The 17,892-nt window shown below is 39.0% G+C and overlaps 2 protein-coding genes across 2 annotated transcripts; one reads left to right on the top strand and one right to left on the bottom strand.

Moving 5' to 3' along the window:
- Positions 1–1,306: 1,306 nt before the first annotated feature.
- Positions 1,307–2,976, bottom strand: LOC138023237 (uncharacterized). The gene is made up of 5 exons (XM_068870259.1): positions 2,957–2,976; positions 2,679–2,861; positions 2,390–2,588; positions 2,215–2,237; positions 1,307–1,388 (listed from the first exon to the last, which is right to left on the bottom strand). The coding sequence occupies exons 1-5, from the start codon at positions 2,974–2,976 to the stop codon at positions 1,307–1,309; spliced, it is 507 nt and encodes a 168-aa protein (XP_068726360.1).
- Positions 2,977–14,303: 11,327 nt separating this feature from the next.
- On the top strand, positions 14,304–17,662 carry LOC138023236 (nucleolar transcription factor 1-A-like). The gene is made up of 3 exons (XM_068870257.1): positions 14,304–14,366; positions 15,207–15,288; positions 17,397–17,662. Exons 1-3 carry the CDS (start codon positions 14,304–14,306, stop codon positions 17,660–17,662), a joined length of 411 nt encoding a protein of 136 aa, XP_068726358.1.
- Positions 17,663–17,892: the final 230 nt, after the last annotated feature.

The following is a 17,892-nucleotide window of genomic DNA, read 5'->3' as shown; positions in this document are numbered from 1 at the left end:
AGTGTAAAACAAAAGAGAATAAAAAAAACCAAGGATCACATAGAACTATAACAAATCTTTATCCAGTTTCCAGCTGAGCATATCCTCCTGTTAATTTGTGTGGCTAACATGGTGTCCATTGGCAGGAAAAATCTAGATGATTGAACACATATCTCACCCAATTCAGAACTAAGATTGTCTTCTCAAATACATTGAAATTAAGAAGTTGTAACATATTACAGACAAAGGAAAGTATTCCTTTTTTGAGACTGCAAGTATTCAGAATTATAATCATCACTTATGCATAAAAATATTTTGTTTTCTCTGATCGTTGCTAAAATTAAATTATGTAGGTCGTCCAAAGAAGAACACCAAGCGTCGCTGTAGCAAGTTGTCTGGAATGGAGATGTTAGCTAATAAATATACCCAAAAAGCAGAATTTAAAAAGGAGGAGCTTGATGTAAGGAGAATGGAACTTGAATTTGCCAAAGAGAAGTATGCTTCAGAAGCATAAGAAAGAAGAGCAAGAGTGAAGTTGGAAATTGAAGAAAGAAGGGCTCTGCTGTCCCTTTTAAAAGATCGTTGTTGAACCTGAGGTGCTGATTTTCAGAAAATGTTTTCTTGACAGTTATGTTGATGTTGGTTCTCTTTCTTCATTATTATTAAAAAAAAAACAACAACAACAACAAGTTTTCATTTTTTAGGATTTTACACAACCATTTATAACATTCAAATTACGCAGAGAGGTTACAGCCAGGGCCATAAATTAATGTTTTATTGATGTTACATGTGCCTTGCTCGATTTGCTCGGAGCATAGTTCTATTAAAAATACACCTATTTCTTTCCTTAAATATCTTTTGCATTTTACACTGTAGTTTGAAGGTTATGCACTAGTGCCAGAACCACAATCTCTTGAAAGATATCTTTTAAACCACTAGACTGGTGGTTTGAAAGATATCTTTCAAGAGATGGTGGTTTTAGGTTAAAGTAGGTGCTTGTTTGGGACCCATACAGGCATGTGTGGCAGTTCACCAAGATAGAAGCAACTAAATAGTACTTTCCAACTGGCTGAAGCAAAACTCTCAGGTTTTTTATGAAATCCATGAAGGCAAAGTTTTGGCATATTTTGCCAAAGCCCCACTCAACACATGTTCTTACTTTGCTCATTTGAGTGTTGAACAACTGCTCATTATTTGTCAATCGGACTCCACGAAATGGTGCTAGAATGTTGCGGGTTAGTCACCATAGATGTCATAAGGTTCTCTCGTCGGTGTCTGAAGTCTTTCAAGCTTATCAGCAAGACCACTGACCCCAAGCATAAAGGCATCATGCCTTCGTCCCTCTATGGGGCCAAACATGTGAGCAATAATGCCATTTGGTGCTTGTACTGACTGAAAGTGAACATGTACTTGTATTAAAATACATTCTATTTATTAAATCTTAATAACTTGAAAGGGAAGGGAGGTATGTTCATACAAAATCATAATAAATTTTAAGGGGATATGCCAATGCAGACAAATAATAAGGAACCTTCTTTAGGCCACAACCAGACCAAAAGGTTGATAAAAAGTCCAATAACCCCTATACAATGCTTTGTCAACTCCTAGAAAGTCTCCCCCATTCCCAGAAAAGGGTCTCGCACAACCCTGTCACTAGAAGTACCTCCAACCCCCACATAGATAAAAACACTCTGTCCTTAATAACAAGTTTCACGTACTCTGCTGCAGATACTTTACAGTAAGGGGCTCAACACTTAAAAAATATCAATTTTTTCTCTGACAAAAAAAAGGGACCTGGCTACCCTTTTCCTGCATCACATTGTTGCCTCTTAGGGCTGGTTTCCATATTCTGTCACTGTCTGGTCGGCATAGTTTTCTCAAACCAAGTGTTCAGGTTATTTAAGATAACCATGCACAGGAAAAATTCATATGGGACACAAGATTATCCAGACAACAAGGACAATGGCGATCGCCTAGATATAACTGAGGTGTATACGATTGTCTAACGGGGTTCAAACCAAAAACAATCCACACACCTGAAATTTTAAACAGTGTGTTCTCTTGTGTCCACTAAACATAATTCTCTGATTTCTTATAGGGCGTGCAATAGGCCTTGGTGTCCCATCTATAAACCCCCAGCACTGGTGTAAGGGGGCACCTTTTGCTTCAACTGCCTAAGAGAACAACTCTGGATCTAGCCAAACTAGGTCTAATGACGTAAGCAAATGATTGAACCGCTCATAGATATCATCCATCACCTACCATAGAGAAATAAAAAAAACAATCATTACATGTTTTGGCAATTACAAAAGTTAACTCTGCCACCAGTCATTACATTTGCACAGGGTTGCTTGATTTTTGACTTCGAGTGTGACTATAGTATTGTTTTATTGTTTCATTGCTTCATTACCTTGTTGAAAATAAGACTGAGTTGAGGTTCATCCCTTCCGAACACTGGAACAAGATCGCACCATCGATTGGGGTACACAAGTCTTCTCAGTAGAATCATGAGGGCTTCCATTCCTGTACGCTTGGTTCTTTGTACACATTCATAATATGCTGGTAATTCCAATGCATGTAGCAGGCGTTCCATGTCTTCTTTTTGAAACCTGTGGATGACATAATACCATTCAGGACCCCAGTGGCCGTGCATAAAATAAAGGAACAGTTATGCACAAAAGCTTAATACTTTCCTAAACATGGCTTCACTCTGTGCATCACTAAGGTCGATCAGGTTTAGCCGTGGAAAGTCCAACTTAACGGTTGAAGGGAAAATTGCATCGACGAGAAGCAAATGTAAGTCGTCACCGTCGCTACTACAACTAGAGTCATCACTGCTGTCTTCATAGACCATCACCTCAAGAATCTCATTAAAATCGTGTCTAAGAGGTAAATCACATTGGAACTTGAAAACACTGATAAATTCTGAAAGCGACGATAATTGTTGTGGCATAAGTTGTAAGTGTTCAGACGTTACCTGGCACCTGCAGCCGCCATTTTGAAGTGTTTATAACCCAAAATTCCTTACGTTTCTTCCCGTTTTGACTTGAGGGAACGACCCTTTGCTAAAGTACATTGAGGATTAAACCTCAAACTGCAGTCTCACGTCAACCGTAATAACGAAAAACGCGGGGCTAAATGTCTCTATTGAAGCAGCATCGACGCCTCGGTCGTATAAAGTTGAAACACCGACAAGCACGATAAGAAGAAACCGTGTTCACCTTACTCCAATACCAAATCATCAGGAGCAACATGAGCGGCCGACACCAATGGTGAGCCAAGTTCCCACAGAAGACAAAGTATAGCAACACCTGTTAGGAAGGACACTCCTGTTACTAAGGGAGACATTCAAATACCCCCTGTAACACCCATTCTTGCCACTAGGCCCAAGAGAATTATAAGAGCATCGTTGAAAGTAAAAGAGAATCTAGGTTAAGCTTGAGATTTTATTATGTTATAAGATTACGTAGATCATTTGTCAGACTTCTCATGCTCTCTTCGTTTTCTTCGTTTCCCTAGATACTCTTAATCTTTGTGGGGGGTGGGGGAGAGGGAAGATGTTGTTTTAGCTTACATGAAGTATTGTTAAAGTTAGTTAAATGGCGTCTTGAAGTAAACACGAGTTGTTCATTGAAGACCACCGTAAGCCCAAATAACTCGACATCTACTAGTCGTTCTAGGATTGGAGCACCAATTGGGGATAAACTGAAATTAACTGAAATTATAAACTGAAATTAACCATCAACGCAAATCAAATCAAATATTGGTTTGATCTGTCTGACTTGCTATCCAGCTGACAGCTGTATGTTTACTTTTTTTACTTTTTTATTTATTCATTTTTATCTTTATTAAAACCTTAAGTTATGTAATCGTGGCGACTTACATTTACGAAAATCGTTCAATTATAAGCGATTTTAAAAGCAGGAACAAATAAAAACTACAGGGGCACCCAACGACTAATTTGTTGTAAAATGTATTATTATACCCCAGTTAATGAAAATAAATGTTTTTCAGTGTTGCTGGGAAAAAATTTTTCCGTTCCTTTTTCCCAGCAAGACACACAAGAAATTTCCCAGCCAGCTAGATAAAATTGGTTGGTTTCCCAGCCAGGAATTCCGCGCGCTTTCAAATCCCTCGATCCAAAACGACCGAACAAAAGCGACAAAACCGGGACAAAACAGGCTTTTTCCGCAAGCGCAGTCACTCTGACCAGCCGTCGTATGTTTGTGACTACTCTCTGGGAGAGGGAATGGGTTCTTTTTTTTTATTTTTTTAGTCGTCCTGAGTCTTCAGAGTTTCTACCGCCAGCTCGGGTTGAAATGGTAGAAAAAGTCAGTAATTCCCTGGCAAAACCTCTATCAATAACAAAATTTTCCAGCCAACTTATCGAAACACCTGTATTTTTGCCAGCCAGCAAGATTCCTCTGGGGAACAGATAATGTGAGGAACAGATTGGTTGGGTGCCCCTGAAACTAGCTATTAGAAACTACGTTCTGGTGTCATCATACAACATTCTCAATCTGTTTGTCCAGTGATAAGAAAGGTATTTGACTCGGCTTGTGATTGGTTGCTTTTTGTCCCTCTCACTGTTGTGATTGGCCAATCTTCAAGCAAGATCTCTATTTGAGAATCACGAGATGCCACACGAGAAAAGCAAGCGGAATCGACGCTCTGTAATTTTGCTATATAAAGAGTTCACAGGGAAGCAAGGGAATAACAAAGATCTCGATAGATTAGTCGCAGTATTCTGATTTTCCATAGTTATATGATTTGTCCTTCTTCCACGACACCTAGTTGTATGCTCACAAAACGAAAAAAGAAATCAAATTGGGCCCATGGAAAGAGACGTCCTACATCACGACATTGCCCTGGTTGTTTAAAATCCGTTTAACGCTAACCTTAGATTGAAACTATAAGGAGTTTATTTCTCTACTCCCAAAAGTGCTCAGCGCTGATATTCAGCAACATTTTACACTGGAGGAATTCAACCTGGAAACACAAAAATGAGCAAAAGAAACTTAAGTTAACGATAATCCCGGATTAAGTTAATCGGCTTTCGAACAATAATGATGAATAAAATTTACTTTCGTTGCCGAACATTGCACCTCATTAAGCCGACACAGGATGTCACCTTGATGCAGTGACTCGTTTGCGTTCATCCGACAAACAAGAGAGACGTACTCGTTAATAAAAGGAACGAAAAAGTACCGGACGCTGCCATGCAAGCCGAATAGAAAGTACTACTTGCTATTATGAGCCACAAAAGGTAAGAAAGGGATAGGACTTATACTATATCTTTATTATCTATTAATTAAAACGCTTTTCAGTGTTGGCTAAGATCTCTGCCACAATTATTCTAGTCATTCGACAAAACACGGTCCTCGTTTAAAAATACTGACATCATGTCTCGAGATGTTACTGTGGGTATGGCTTTATTGTACACCTTATTCCAAAATGGCCGCCATTTTAGTTTTCTTTTGTTTCCATGCAAATTGGCCCCTATGGCCTGGCTTTCAAACGTAAAATTCAAAGGAATATTTAACCTGGAACGTGGCCATAAGGGCCAATTTGCATGGAACCAAAAGACTACTACAATGACGGCCATTTTGGAATAAGGTGTATAGCGTTACTGTAGTATTTGACTGAGCAGAGATGGTGCAATGGTTAGAGCATTCGGCTCCCACCATTGTGGCCCGGGTTCGATTCCCGGTTTCTGCGTCATATGTGGGGTTATTTTATTGCTTCTGTAATAAGATTTAATTGATTTATGTGCAGTGTCTCCATGTAGCGACCCAGCGCTAAGTACATTTGACATTTAAGTTAATAAAGTTCATCATTACCTTGAAACAGGTCAGAACGCGACAAAACACAATTTTTAGTGCTCTGGAACTCACTCTCTTTTTTCTTTAGATTTCGTTTCTAACTTTGATTTTTAATCATTATTATTGTGAATTGGCCAAGCCGAATATAAAGAGCGCAATCATTTTTTTTTTATTGGTGTCATTCAAGGTGGGATCTCTTAACCCTTTAAGGCCTGAGTGGGGAGGAGGGGGAGTAAAATCTGTAAGTGGCCACTGGGAGTTAAAGGGTTAATGGGGACATTAAGTAAACCCTTTAAGGCTTTTACACTGTGCAATTTTTAACAATTGACAACTATCCACCACCAGCCACCGACCCTGAGGTAAATAGTTGTTTTAATGTTTACTAAAACAGTGGGATAAAATAGTACAAAATGATTATTTTAACTCATTTATTCCTGCAACAATTACAAGATTTCCGAGTGCAAATCTTACGCGAATTGCTCGGAGGTGAATAGTTAACTATTCACCGAAGTGGAGATGGCTAGCAGTGGATATTTACATCCTGCCTCATCCTCCTGACCGTCCAAACAAATGATCGACCTAAGGAAGAATGGACAGACTGACTGACGCACTAGCTGGCTGACTGACTGATTGACTACTGGAATTAATATTAAATTAGTTGATTGGTTGATTGATTGACTAACTAAATAGCTAACTGATTGACTAAGTGACTGATTATCTTAGTGACTTACCGCTGACTGATTAGCTAAATGAATGGCTGACTGACTGAATGACTGCTTAACTGATGTAATGATTAACTGATGGCCACACTGACTAAACAAGTCGATTGATTTATGGGTTGGCTGATCGACTCATTGACTGACTGACTGAATAGTTGACAGATGGACTGATTGTTTAGCTGAATGACTGGTTGTCAGTGGTGGATCGTTTGCCTGAGTCTGACTGATTGAATAAAGGTCTGACTGATTTTTTGACTGACTAAATGACACCCTAGAGAACTGCTTGAGGGAATGCCTGGTTGTTTGACTGACTAACTGAATGACTAAATAATTGACTGACTGATTGAATGAATGAATGAATGAATGAATGACAGAATTCCTGAGTAATTTCTAGTCAGACTGACAGACTGACTGACTGACTGAATGAATGAATGAATTATTGATTGATTACTTAGAGAGCTGAATGCCTGAATAATTGACTAACTGACTGAGTAAATGACTTACTGACTGTCTTAATTATTGAATAACTCACTGGAAACTGAAGGACATCTTATGAGGGAGTGAATGTTTGATTGATTTTTTGACTGACAGACTGATTCATTGATTCATTGATTGATTGATGAATTCAAAAATTAAAAACTGCAAAAGGGAGTGCCTGACTGACTGACTAAATAAATGTATGAATAATTGACTGCATGAGTGACTGGATTAAAGAAAGTATGACTGGCTTATTCATTGACTGAATATGTAGAAAATGAAGGACTGCCTGAGGGAATTTCTTACTTACTGACTGATGGAATGAATGACTGAATATCAGTGACTGAATGATTAAATAAATGACCAAATGAATGGTTTATTTATTGAGTGTCTGTTGTTTTATTGACTAACTGACTGACTGACTGACTGACTGACTGAATGAATAAATGAATGATTGATTGATTGACTCATTAAATGAATGAATGAATGATTGATTGATTGATTGATTGAATTATTGATTGATTGATTAATTGGACTGACTGACTAATTAAATGACTCACTGACTGTCTTATTTACTTAATGACCCACTGAAAATTGAATGACTTCTTATGAGGGACTGAATGTTTGATTGATTGTTTGACTGACAGACTGGTTGATTGATCTATTGATTGATTGATTGATGGATGGATGGACGGATGGGTTGATTTATTAAAAAACTGTATGAGGGACTTCCTGACTGGCTGACTAAATAAGTGTCTGTATAATTGACTGAGTGACTAAATTAAAAAAAAGTATGACTGCTTTATTCATTGGCTGAATATCTAGAAAACGAAGGACTGCTTGAGGGGCTTTCTTACCCACTAGTGGAATGAATGACTGAATAACAGTGACAATGAATGAATAAATGACCAAATGAATGACTGATTTATTGATTGTCTGAATCTTATTTGATTGAATGACTGATTGAATGAATGGATAAATAAATGATTGATTGATTGATTGATTGATTAGCTAATTGGATGACTGGACGATTTGTTGACAGAAACTGAAGAATCGCTTGAGAGACATCCTGACTTACTGACTCATTAATTGAGGGACTGAATGACTGACTGATTACTTATGTATTTTGAAGTTGCTTGAGGGACTGCCTTCCTGGCTGACTAATTGATTGATTGCATGAATCTCTGAATGACTGATGACTGACCGAGTTATTGACTCTGAAATGGGTTTATCAACAGGGTAAAATATGGTAAACTGACCACTGTAAAGAAGTTGAAAGCTGGCGAAGGGATTACGCTCAAAATGGCAGCCTTGAGTTTCTTTGCGGTGGTCAATTTCGCTTATCAACCCAGTCGATAAACTCATGTCTGTGTTCAGTTAACTTCCCCACCCACACCTCCCCAAATTTGTTTTAGAAACTAAACCTCTTTATCCATTTTGTTATATATTGACTGGGTTAATCTGGACAATTCACTGACTCAAAAACTGACGTACTACTTGAGAGACGACGTAGGGTGTCATAGTAATGATCAACCGCACCTTCCACCCCTCTGACCGCGTCAATTCTATCCTGCCAGAATTAAGCGATTGTCCTCTGAGACCTTATTATTTTCAGATTCATGTCCTGCACGCTTTTTCTTGTTTAGTTTCACGTGCACCGAGATATTATGCGTTGATTGGCCTAGAGACTTAACTTGGCGAGAAAAATGTTGTAAATGTAAAAGGCCGGAGAAATGTGGGACTTGTAGGCCCCGAATCGCGCGTTCGACCGAAAGAAGCGCCATTGAAGCTATCCGTAAATCTTCGCAAGTTTTAGTTAGAAATAAGATTGCAGCCTGCTCCCTCTAAATGTCAGTATGGTGTCTCAAATACCATTGCTTACTTGTAGAGACAGATTTCCAATGCATTCAGGGACTGAAGGGGTAGTTTATAAAGAAACTGTGGTGCTGCGTCGGTGGGGAAGTAGTATACAAAAATTTGGTTTTATCAACGGAGTTGATAATGTAAATTGGCCACCTTACAGAGATTCTAAAAGCTGATGTTTCGAGCGTTAGCCCTTCGTCAGAGCGAATCGAGGGATTATGGGTTACGTGTAGTTTTTATAGTAGAGTGGGAGCTACGCTATTGGTGGTAACATGGCAACGTGAAAAATAGGAATATGTTAGTTAAATGAAAAGCGTTCGTTAAGACCGTAAGGATTAAGGGTGCCGATTTGAAAGATGAATTTTTGTTCCAGATTCTTGCGGCTTTCTGTCGTACCTAGATGTAGGGAAAGGCCGCAGATAGCCATGTGTTTTTTGGACTGGTTAGGCAGATTAAAATGGCGAGCGATTGGCTTAGATGCATCCTTGTCATTCTTCTCAACATCGCGAAGGTGTTCGCGGAATCGGTCACCTAGTCGTCTACCTGACTCACCAATGTATAATTTATTGCATAACGTACAGGTTATGCAATAAATGACATTTGCGGAGGTACGTGTGAAACGATCGGTGATCTTAACAGATCACTTAGATCCCGATATCTTGCTAGTTTTAACAATGAAAAGACAAGTTTTGCATCGTGGGCGCGCGCATCTAAAAGTGCCGGATTGCTCATTAGTTTTGAGCGCGCTTCTAACTAAAAAGTTGCCTACGTTTTTGTCGCGTTTGAATGAAATAAGTGGAGGTTGCGAAAAGATTCTACCAGTCTCGGGATCATTTTGGAGTAATTTAAAATTACTAAGAATGGTGCTTTTCACTACGTGATTATGAGGATGGAAAGTGAGTAGAGTATATAATTCTGTCATTCTTATCTTTTTGTGACGTTTGTAGTGATGACTGTCCATCAAATTGTTGGGCGCGATGATGGCCTGCTTTGACCACAGAGACAGGATAGCCACGTTTTTCGAAGAACTGGCACATCTCTTCTGATTTGCTGGAAAAATCGAAGTCATCACTACATAGACGTCGAGGTCTAAGAAATTGAGAATAAGGAATGGAGTTCTTGACATGTGATGGATGTGACGATGAATACAACAGATAACTGTGTGAATCTGTAGGTTTGTAGTTCACACTAGTACATAGCACGTTGCCTCTAATAGAAACTTTGATATTTAGGAAAGCCAATGAGGTTTCCGAAGTTTCCCAGGTATATTTAAGAGCCGAATGAAAAGAGTTGACAGAGGTTATAAATTGATCGAGTTCTTCTCTGCTGGATGAAATAGCGCAGATGCCAAAAATGCCGTTACGACATTCAGAAACTTAAATTCAATTGCAACACTAAATTTTCCAACCTTTCCTCGGAAGAGTGGGCGTCGCTTAAAAATCTTAGTAAACGCAACGACATAGTTGTCAAATCGGCCGATAAGATGGCGCAGTAGTTGTTTGGCGGTCCGACCATACCAAAAAGAAGACTTGCGGCAACTTTCGGATACCTCGTTTTATGCCAAAATCCCTAAAGATCTCATTTCCACAAATCAAAAACTTGTCAAAGACACCATTCAAAATCTTATAGTTAATCAAGAATTACCGGACACTGCCACTAATGTCGTCATCAACACCCCTAGAACTTCGTGCATTTACTTCTTGCCTTAAATTCACAAACCCAACAACCCAGGTCGCCTTATCGTTTCTGCGTGTGGTTGCGCCACCGAACTCATTTCTAGCTACTTAGACAGGATTATGACGCCTATCGTCAAATCTTGCCATCATACATTAAAGACAGTACACACGCACTACAAATTTTCCGCGATTTCAACTTCTCCGGCCAAGACAAACTTATTTTCACCATGGACATTACATCTCTATACATAGTCATTCCTAATAGCGAAGGTCTTCAAGCACTTAAACACTTTTTCGATCAACGCACTGTCAAAGAACCTAGCTCGGAAACGCTCCTCTGCCTTGCCGAACTAGTTTTAACGCTTAACTGTTTTTCATTCGCCGCCAACTATTACAAACAAATTAATGGTGTAGCGATGGGCACAAGAATGGGACCTAGCTATGCCAATCTTTTTGTAGGATATAAAGAACACCAATTTTTTAATCAGTACAACGGCCCCAAACCTCAACTCTACGGCCGCTACATCGACGACTGCATCGGCGCTATTTCATCCGGCAGAGAAGAACTCGATCAATTTATAACCTCCGTCAACTCTTTTCATCCGGCTCTTAAATATACCTGGGGAATTTCGGAAACTTCATTGGCTTTCCTAGATATCAAAGTTTCTATTAGAGGCAACGTCCTATGTACTAGTGTGCACTACAAACCTACAGATTCACACATTTATTTCTTGTATTCATCGTCACATGCCTTTTTTTTTTTTTCTTTTCTATCTTTACTTATGTACTTATATTGTATTCCACTTAGGCGAAGCTAAATAAATAAACATCCATCACATGTCAAGAACTTCATTCCTTATTCTCAATTTCGTAGACTTCGACGTCTGTGTAGTGATGACTCCGATTTTTCAAGCAAATCAGAAGAGATGTGCCAGTTCTTCGAAAAACGTGGCTATCCTGTCTCTGTGGTCAAAGCGGGCCATCATCGCACCCAACAATTTGATGGACAGTCATCACTACAAACGTCACAAAAAGATAAGAATGACAGAATTCCATTCACCCTCACTTTCTATCCTCGTAATCACGTAGTCAAAAGCATCATTCTTAGTAATTTTAAATTGCTCCAAAATGATCCCGAGACTGGTAGAATCTTTTCGCAACCTCCACTTATTTCATTCAAACGCGACAAAAACGTAGGCAACTTTTTAGTTAGAAGCGCGCTCAAAACTAACGAGCAACCCGGCACTTTCAAACGCGCGTGCCCACGATGCAAAACTTGTCTTTTCATTGCTATCACTAGCAAGATATCGGGACCTAAGCGATCTGTTAAGATCACCGATCGTTTCACATGTACCTCCGCAAATGTCATTTATTGCATAACCTGTACGTTATGCAATAAATTATACATTGGTGAGTCAGGTAGACGACTAGGTGACCGATTCCGCGAACACCTTTGCGATGTTGAGAAGAATGACAAGGATGCATCTAAGCCAGTCGCTCGCCATTTTAATCTGCCTAACCAGTCCAAAAAACACATGGCTATCTGCGGCCTTTCCCTGCATCTAGGTAGGACGGAAAGCCGCAAGAATCTGGAACAAAAATTCATCTTTCAAATCGGCACCCTTATTCCTCACGGTATTAACGAACGCTTTTCATTTAACTAATATATTCCTATTTTGGACGTTGCCATGTTACCACCAATAGCGTAGCTCCCACTCTACTATAAAAACTACACGTAACCCATAATCCCTCGATTCGCTCTGACGAAGGGCTAACGCTCGAAACGTCAGCTTTTAGAATCTCTGTACGGTGGCCAATTTACATTATTAACTCAGCATTCAGGGACTGGTCATAAAGTACAGGAGTGGGTTGGCTGGGAAAGGCTAAGGCAATGGTGGGGGGGAGAGAGGGGAAGCGGTGGGCCATTATTTTCGTGCTTGAAGAAAAAAAGGTGGCTTAAGGAAAATCATACTGCACATTGGTGTAGGCCTTGAAAAATTATGTCATACTCTATTTGATTTTCAATGTAACGGCCTTGAAAGTGGTCTAAAGCAACACAATTGTTTAAAATTTCCCGGGAGAGCATGGTCTGGATGGCAACGCAAGGGTGCTTAAAGTAAGATGATAACTTATTAACATAATCTGAACTTGTAAGGGGCTTGTGGGGGATTTGGGAGAATTCGAGACAGTTACGCAGTCTCGGACTTGCATAACTGTCAAGAATCCTCCCCACTCCCAGAGAGTTTAGACAAGCCCTATGTAGACACAGAAGAAAGTCCTCTATTGCTTTTGGAAAAGATTTCTCAAAAATAATTCGAAATATGAAGGAAAATGCTGGTTTTTTTACTTTTTGATTGAAACAGATTTTCTTGATACACGCTCATATTTCATACCACCCAATCAAAATGCGCGTCTGACAACAGATAACCAATCAAAATTCGTGTGATGTCACAGCTGTGATTGCATACTCTCATTTAAACACAGCTATTGACCAATGAAAGTGCGGGTATTATCCTTACATTTTTATAAATAATAGTAATAATAATAATTATCATTCAATGTATTTTTCCTTCCTTTTCAGTGGCCGAGAGCCCACCACGTGACCTGCAAATAACTGTCTACAAATAAGTGTTTTGCTGCAAATAATATTCTGCTCATGCGTAATTGAGACCACGCTCTCCTGTGAGAATGGCAGTTCACCTTCCTGAGCTTTCAGGAAAAGATTTCATTGTTGGGAATTGTGAGAAATAAAGTTAAATCAGTCATCAAATGGTAAAACAATTATTGAACTCGGATGTCTCGCACATCCATTATTGATCTGCTCGCCAAATAATTGTTAATAATAATAATAAAAATAAAAATAATAATTATTAATATTATTATTATTATTGTTTTGGGGTGGGGAGAGGGAGGAGGAGGAGGAGGAGAAGGGAGGGGGGTGACATAAAGGAACTTGTTAGAATATTGTTGAATTGTAAATGATATGCTAATTTGCATCGCCCACGTTAAGCAAAATTCAAAATGTCTCTCTCTAAAGCTATTTTTCATCTTGTGAATCTGTCCGACGTTCTTCCTGCTGTTGACAACCCTTAGGGAAAGAAAAGAAAGCTAGTAAACGCACGGTTATCCTACTTTGAAGAAGATTGAGCAGTCTGCAGATATGCGGAGGACAAGTGAATGTTGAACACTTAACATTGGATACTTCATTTAACAACTACAGGTAACTTTAATATGAAAAAAATCTTGAATTTTGCTTCAAGATGAATGTGATACAACTAAAGGATTTTTTTCCGTGTGCGATAATGGTGTCAAGGTGAGATTCGCTTAAAGCTCCAGTAGTGGTCGTGGCATTAATTTTAGTACTTTTAATAAATGTCCGCTTTTTATAGATCATCATAAAAAGTGAACTTGATCCACAATTTACTCTCATAATACACACTGTCAACTTTACAAAGCAATCATAATCGAACGTGAAAGCTTCATTTAGAGATGAAAAATTTATAATCATCTTTTTTACCATAATAAACACCACAGGAAAGTTTCTATTTGAGTTATCACACTTTGGCTGATTGCTCTAATAAATCGAAAGTTTGATTCACCTTGTATACAGAGCAATTCAAACTTTCATATAAACAAGTTTCCAAAGTTTCCAAGAAAAAAGCTATAATAGGGTTTTGTATTTTTATTTATTCATTTATTGAACGATCGCACAACGATCTATGTCTCTCTTAACAACAGGGGCGGATCTCAATCAAGAAAACTGAGTGATGTCGGACATGACACAGGAAATTGTGATGGAGTACAGCTCTACACTAGAATGCTTGAAGAAGGTAAGAACCTATTAGATTCATAATATCAGATTTTGTCATATTCATAACATATTACGGAGACTGGACGAGAATTTTGCCAATTAATGGAACGAGGCAGTACGATTTCAGGTCACAGTTCTGTATTTGCCCCCGTCTAACCACCGAGATGTAATTAGATTTAGGGAAATGGGTTGACAAACTTGTTACCGTTAGAAGCAGCAGTCAGATTCAAGGGTAGTAATTTTTCAGATTTATGCACCTATCAATGTTAAACCCAGGGAGAGGGGGTCGGGCATGGGGTGGGGATTTTGACATTTTCATTTAAAATAATTCAAATTCCCCACCCCTGGGACAAAATAATTGGTCAAAATGTCCACCCGGCAGCAAGTGAAGATGGTAACATGTCCTTTGTACGATCAAAAGCGCTAGCCTGTGGACGTCACATACGATCAAAATCCCTACCATAGGGACAGACCTCACGATCAAACTCCCGTGGTTGGTCCGACCCCCCGATCCCCCCCCCCCCCCCTCCCAGGGGCTTAACATTGGTAGGTGCATTCTTTTCATGACTTTGGAACAGACTCTTTACCTTCTGCTGAAAACCCGGTAGTCATATTCTGCCTTAGACAGAAGTGTGTTCTTTAAAACAAACTCCGTTTTTCGGGAGGATAAATAAATTTCATGTGGTGACTCTTCAAAAAAATAGTGTTTTATTTTTCAATTCACCAACTGTCCTCCTCCTTTCAAGTTTATATAACAAGAGTTGAAAAATTATATCAAAGAAATAGATGTTGATTTGTTAAGTTTTTAAATTATTTACTTTTTGTTGCGTTTAATGACGTGTTATTTTGTTTTGTGCAGGTTGCAACCCTGGAAAGAGATATTCAGATATACAAATCAAACAAGAAGAGAGAGCACAAGATAATGGCAGGGACAAGAACAAGTAAGCGTAGTTCGTATAGAAAGTATTAAATACAGGAAAACTGAAACCAAAAAGAAATGAAGCAAGGCTGGAAGAAGATGACCATTACAGAAGCAAGTAAAAGTAATTTATGATAAGAGGTGAAACTGTAGTGTACCGTGTCAAACCTTTGGAGAGGCTATAAGCGTTTGAAACAAATTAGAAGTAGCAATAGCAATAACGCAGGCAAAAGCTTTCGCAATGCGAAGTGTAATTACACACTCATTACAAACTGAGGAAAACCGTAACTTTTACCCAATGTCCCAATCGCGGACGGGTATTCACAAAGTATTTGGTTTGGGGGGGGGGGGGGGAGGGGGAGGGGGTAGTGTAAAACTTTGACAATCAACTACAGACAGATTGTTAGATCATTTAACTTCACCCCTATGATCAAACTGTGATAACAGGAAACAACTGGCAGCTAATGAAGGTTTTTTTGAGGGGTGGTAATAGGCTGGTAGTGTCAATTTCTTTGGCAATGGATGGCAGACACGATTTGCAAACACTGGGAGGCTGAGATAAAACTGACTGCAGTAGAATGAAATTATGACATGTAACAACAGGAGGATCATTACGTTTTCATTGCTTTCAAGGGGGTAGAAATAGGAGGGTAACGTTAGATTATGATCGTCGACTACTAGCGCACCTTGCAACTGTTGCCAAGTATTAGCATGGCTAAGGTGACAAATTATGATTTGCAGTCATTGGTAACAAATAACATTTTAGTCGAATCAAGGGGTCTAAAAGCTTCAGGACCTAATATTTCAAATCATCATTGACCGTGAAATTTTAGTGTCAGTAAGGCTATCGTAGTAAGGGTATCGTAAGTGGTATCGTAAGTGGTGTGGGGGAAGACTATAAGCAGCCAAATTTAAAGGGCAAGAAATTTAAGAGGTATCAACGGTTGGAAACATTAGGGAGTATTGCTGATCAGTATTAGCAATCATTGGGAAAACGTATTGTTGAATAGTATTGGCAATCATTGGGTGACTGAAAAATCTTCGTTAATAAATAGTTTATACTTGAATTCTGATTGGCCACAAAGAGAATGAAGAGAGGAAACAGAATGAAAACTTGAGGAGGCAGCTTCAATGAGAAGGCTTCAAACGCCGAGAATTACAGATTCAGCAAGTTATTTTTTTTGCCGATAGAGGCCAATTCACAAGAACGGTTTCCTTAACAGAGTAATTAACTTGCTGTGCTCATCGTTTAGGTTAAGGAGATATTCAAGTCAACAGATAATGAAGGTCAGAAAATTATTACTATCAGGGTTTTTTTAGGACAAGCAAAAGAATCGAAGTAATGAGGCTGTTAGATTTAATGTTGCTTGAAAATAATACATCGTACTTTTCAGTAGTCATGCACGGGCTTTAGGGTGCGGTTTAGGTGCAGGCAAGGCTTCAGTACCTCGGGTTAATACGGCACGCTATTGTATCACCATTCAATTGTTATTTTTAGTATACGTTTTTAATGCGACCTCAGATTTAACGAACTCCTATTTGTGCGAGCTGGAAAAGTTTGCTAATGCTTTCAAACGTCGTTGATTCGACGGTGTTGACACATTTTCAGTCGGACCTATTGATGTTATGCCCTAGGCTCGTTGGTACCCCGGGATGAAAAAGGGCTTTCACGTACTTGACTGAGATTAAAGCAATGACAACACCACAGTGACGACTGAGACTGAGGGTGAGGTAAATGTGTTAAGACCATGACGATCCCATCATGGAGATCATAATAGTGACAACTACAAATATGATAGATGTTGACGATGACGATGCCGATGACAAATTACGATGTCTCTGATGATGGCGCTGACAATCGGCTAGCTCAATTTTGTACCCTAGTCAAACCCTTTGGGAATAAAGCATTTTGTTCAAGGTATTTCGATATCTTTCAATGTGAAGGTTACATTAGAATGCAAATGCAATACGCGAAGAACCTTAGCACCGGGAGATTTCAATTGGGTATCATCAAGTCAAGTTCATCAAGTTCAAGTTTATTGTAGAATTTCATTATATACTACATTTTTCAATCTGCACTGCTCGCAGATAATTAGGGTATAACATTGAATTAGCCGATTTGGTATTTAGGCTATGGCGACAGCGATGATGATGACGATGACGATGACGATGACGATGACGATGACGATGACGATGACGATGACGATGACGATGACGATGACGATGATGATGATGATTATGATGATGGTAACTGTAATGATGACGTTCACTATGTCATTGACGATAACGATGACAATAGTACTGACCATTGCTATGATAATGAGAATGAAAATAAAAATGAAAATGACGTTGACCTCTACATCAATAAAGGTGAAACGGACAATTACTGGCAATGACTATGACTATTCTGGAACAATAACATTGGACATGACGATGCAATGGCAATGACTATGCCTTTGACGATGACATTTTTACTAAAGATGACGATCAAATACAGTGATGATAGATGCGAAGATGACGATGTGATGGCAGTAACCATGACTGTGAGTTTGCTGTGACGTTTTTACGATGAACGATAAACTACAGTGATGATTAAGGTGGCTCAAACCAGTTTCCAACACTTTCA

Source organism: Montipora capricornis, chromosome 11, assembly GCF_036669925.1.
Source record: "Montipora capricornis isolate CH-2021 chromosome 11, ASM3666992v2, whole genome shotgun sequence".
Lineage (NCBI taxonomy): Eukaryota > Metazoa > Cnidaria > Anthozoa > Scleractinia > Acroporidae > Montipora > Montipora capricornis.
The sequence above is the reverse complement of the archived record's forward strand: the minus strand, read 5'-3'. Positions and strand labels throughout refer to the sequence as shown.

Bases quoted from the DNA above. Each gene is read 5' to 3' on its own strand.
- LOC138023237 (XM_068870259.1), bottom strand. From the start codon at position 2,976: ATGGCGGCTGCAGGTGCCAG. The intron at 2,589-2,678 runs GTTTAGGAAAGT...TGTCATCCACAG, and splicing joins GATGCACAGAGTGAAGCCAT to GTTTCAAAAAGAAGACATGG. The intron at 1,389-2,214 runs GTTCAATCATTT...TTTTAATACAAG, and splicing joins ATGGATGATATCTATGAGCG to TACATGTTCACTTTCAGTCA.
- LOC138023236 (XM_068870257.1), top strand. From the start codon at position 14,304: ATGTCGGACATGACACAGGAAATTGTGATGGAGTACAGCTCTACACTA. The intron at 14,367-15,206 runs GTAAGAACCTAT...TGTTTTGTGCAG, and splicing joins CACTAGAATGCTTGAAGAAG to GTTGCAACCCTGGAAAGAGA. The intron at 15,289-17,396 runs GTAAGCGTAGTT...TTTGGTATTTAG, and splicing joins AATGGCAGGGACAAGAACAA to GCTATGGCGACAGCGATGAT.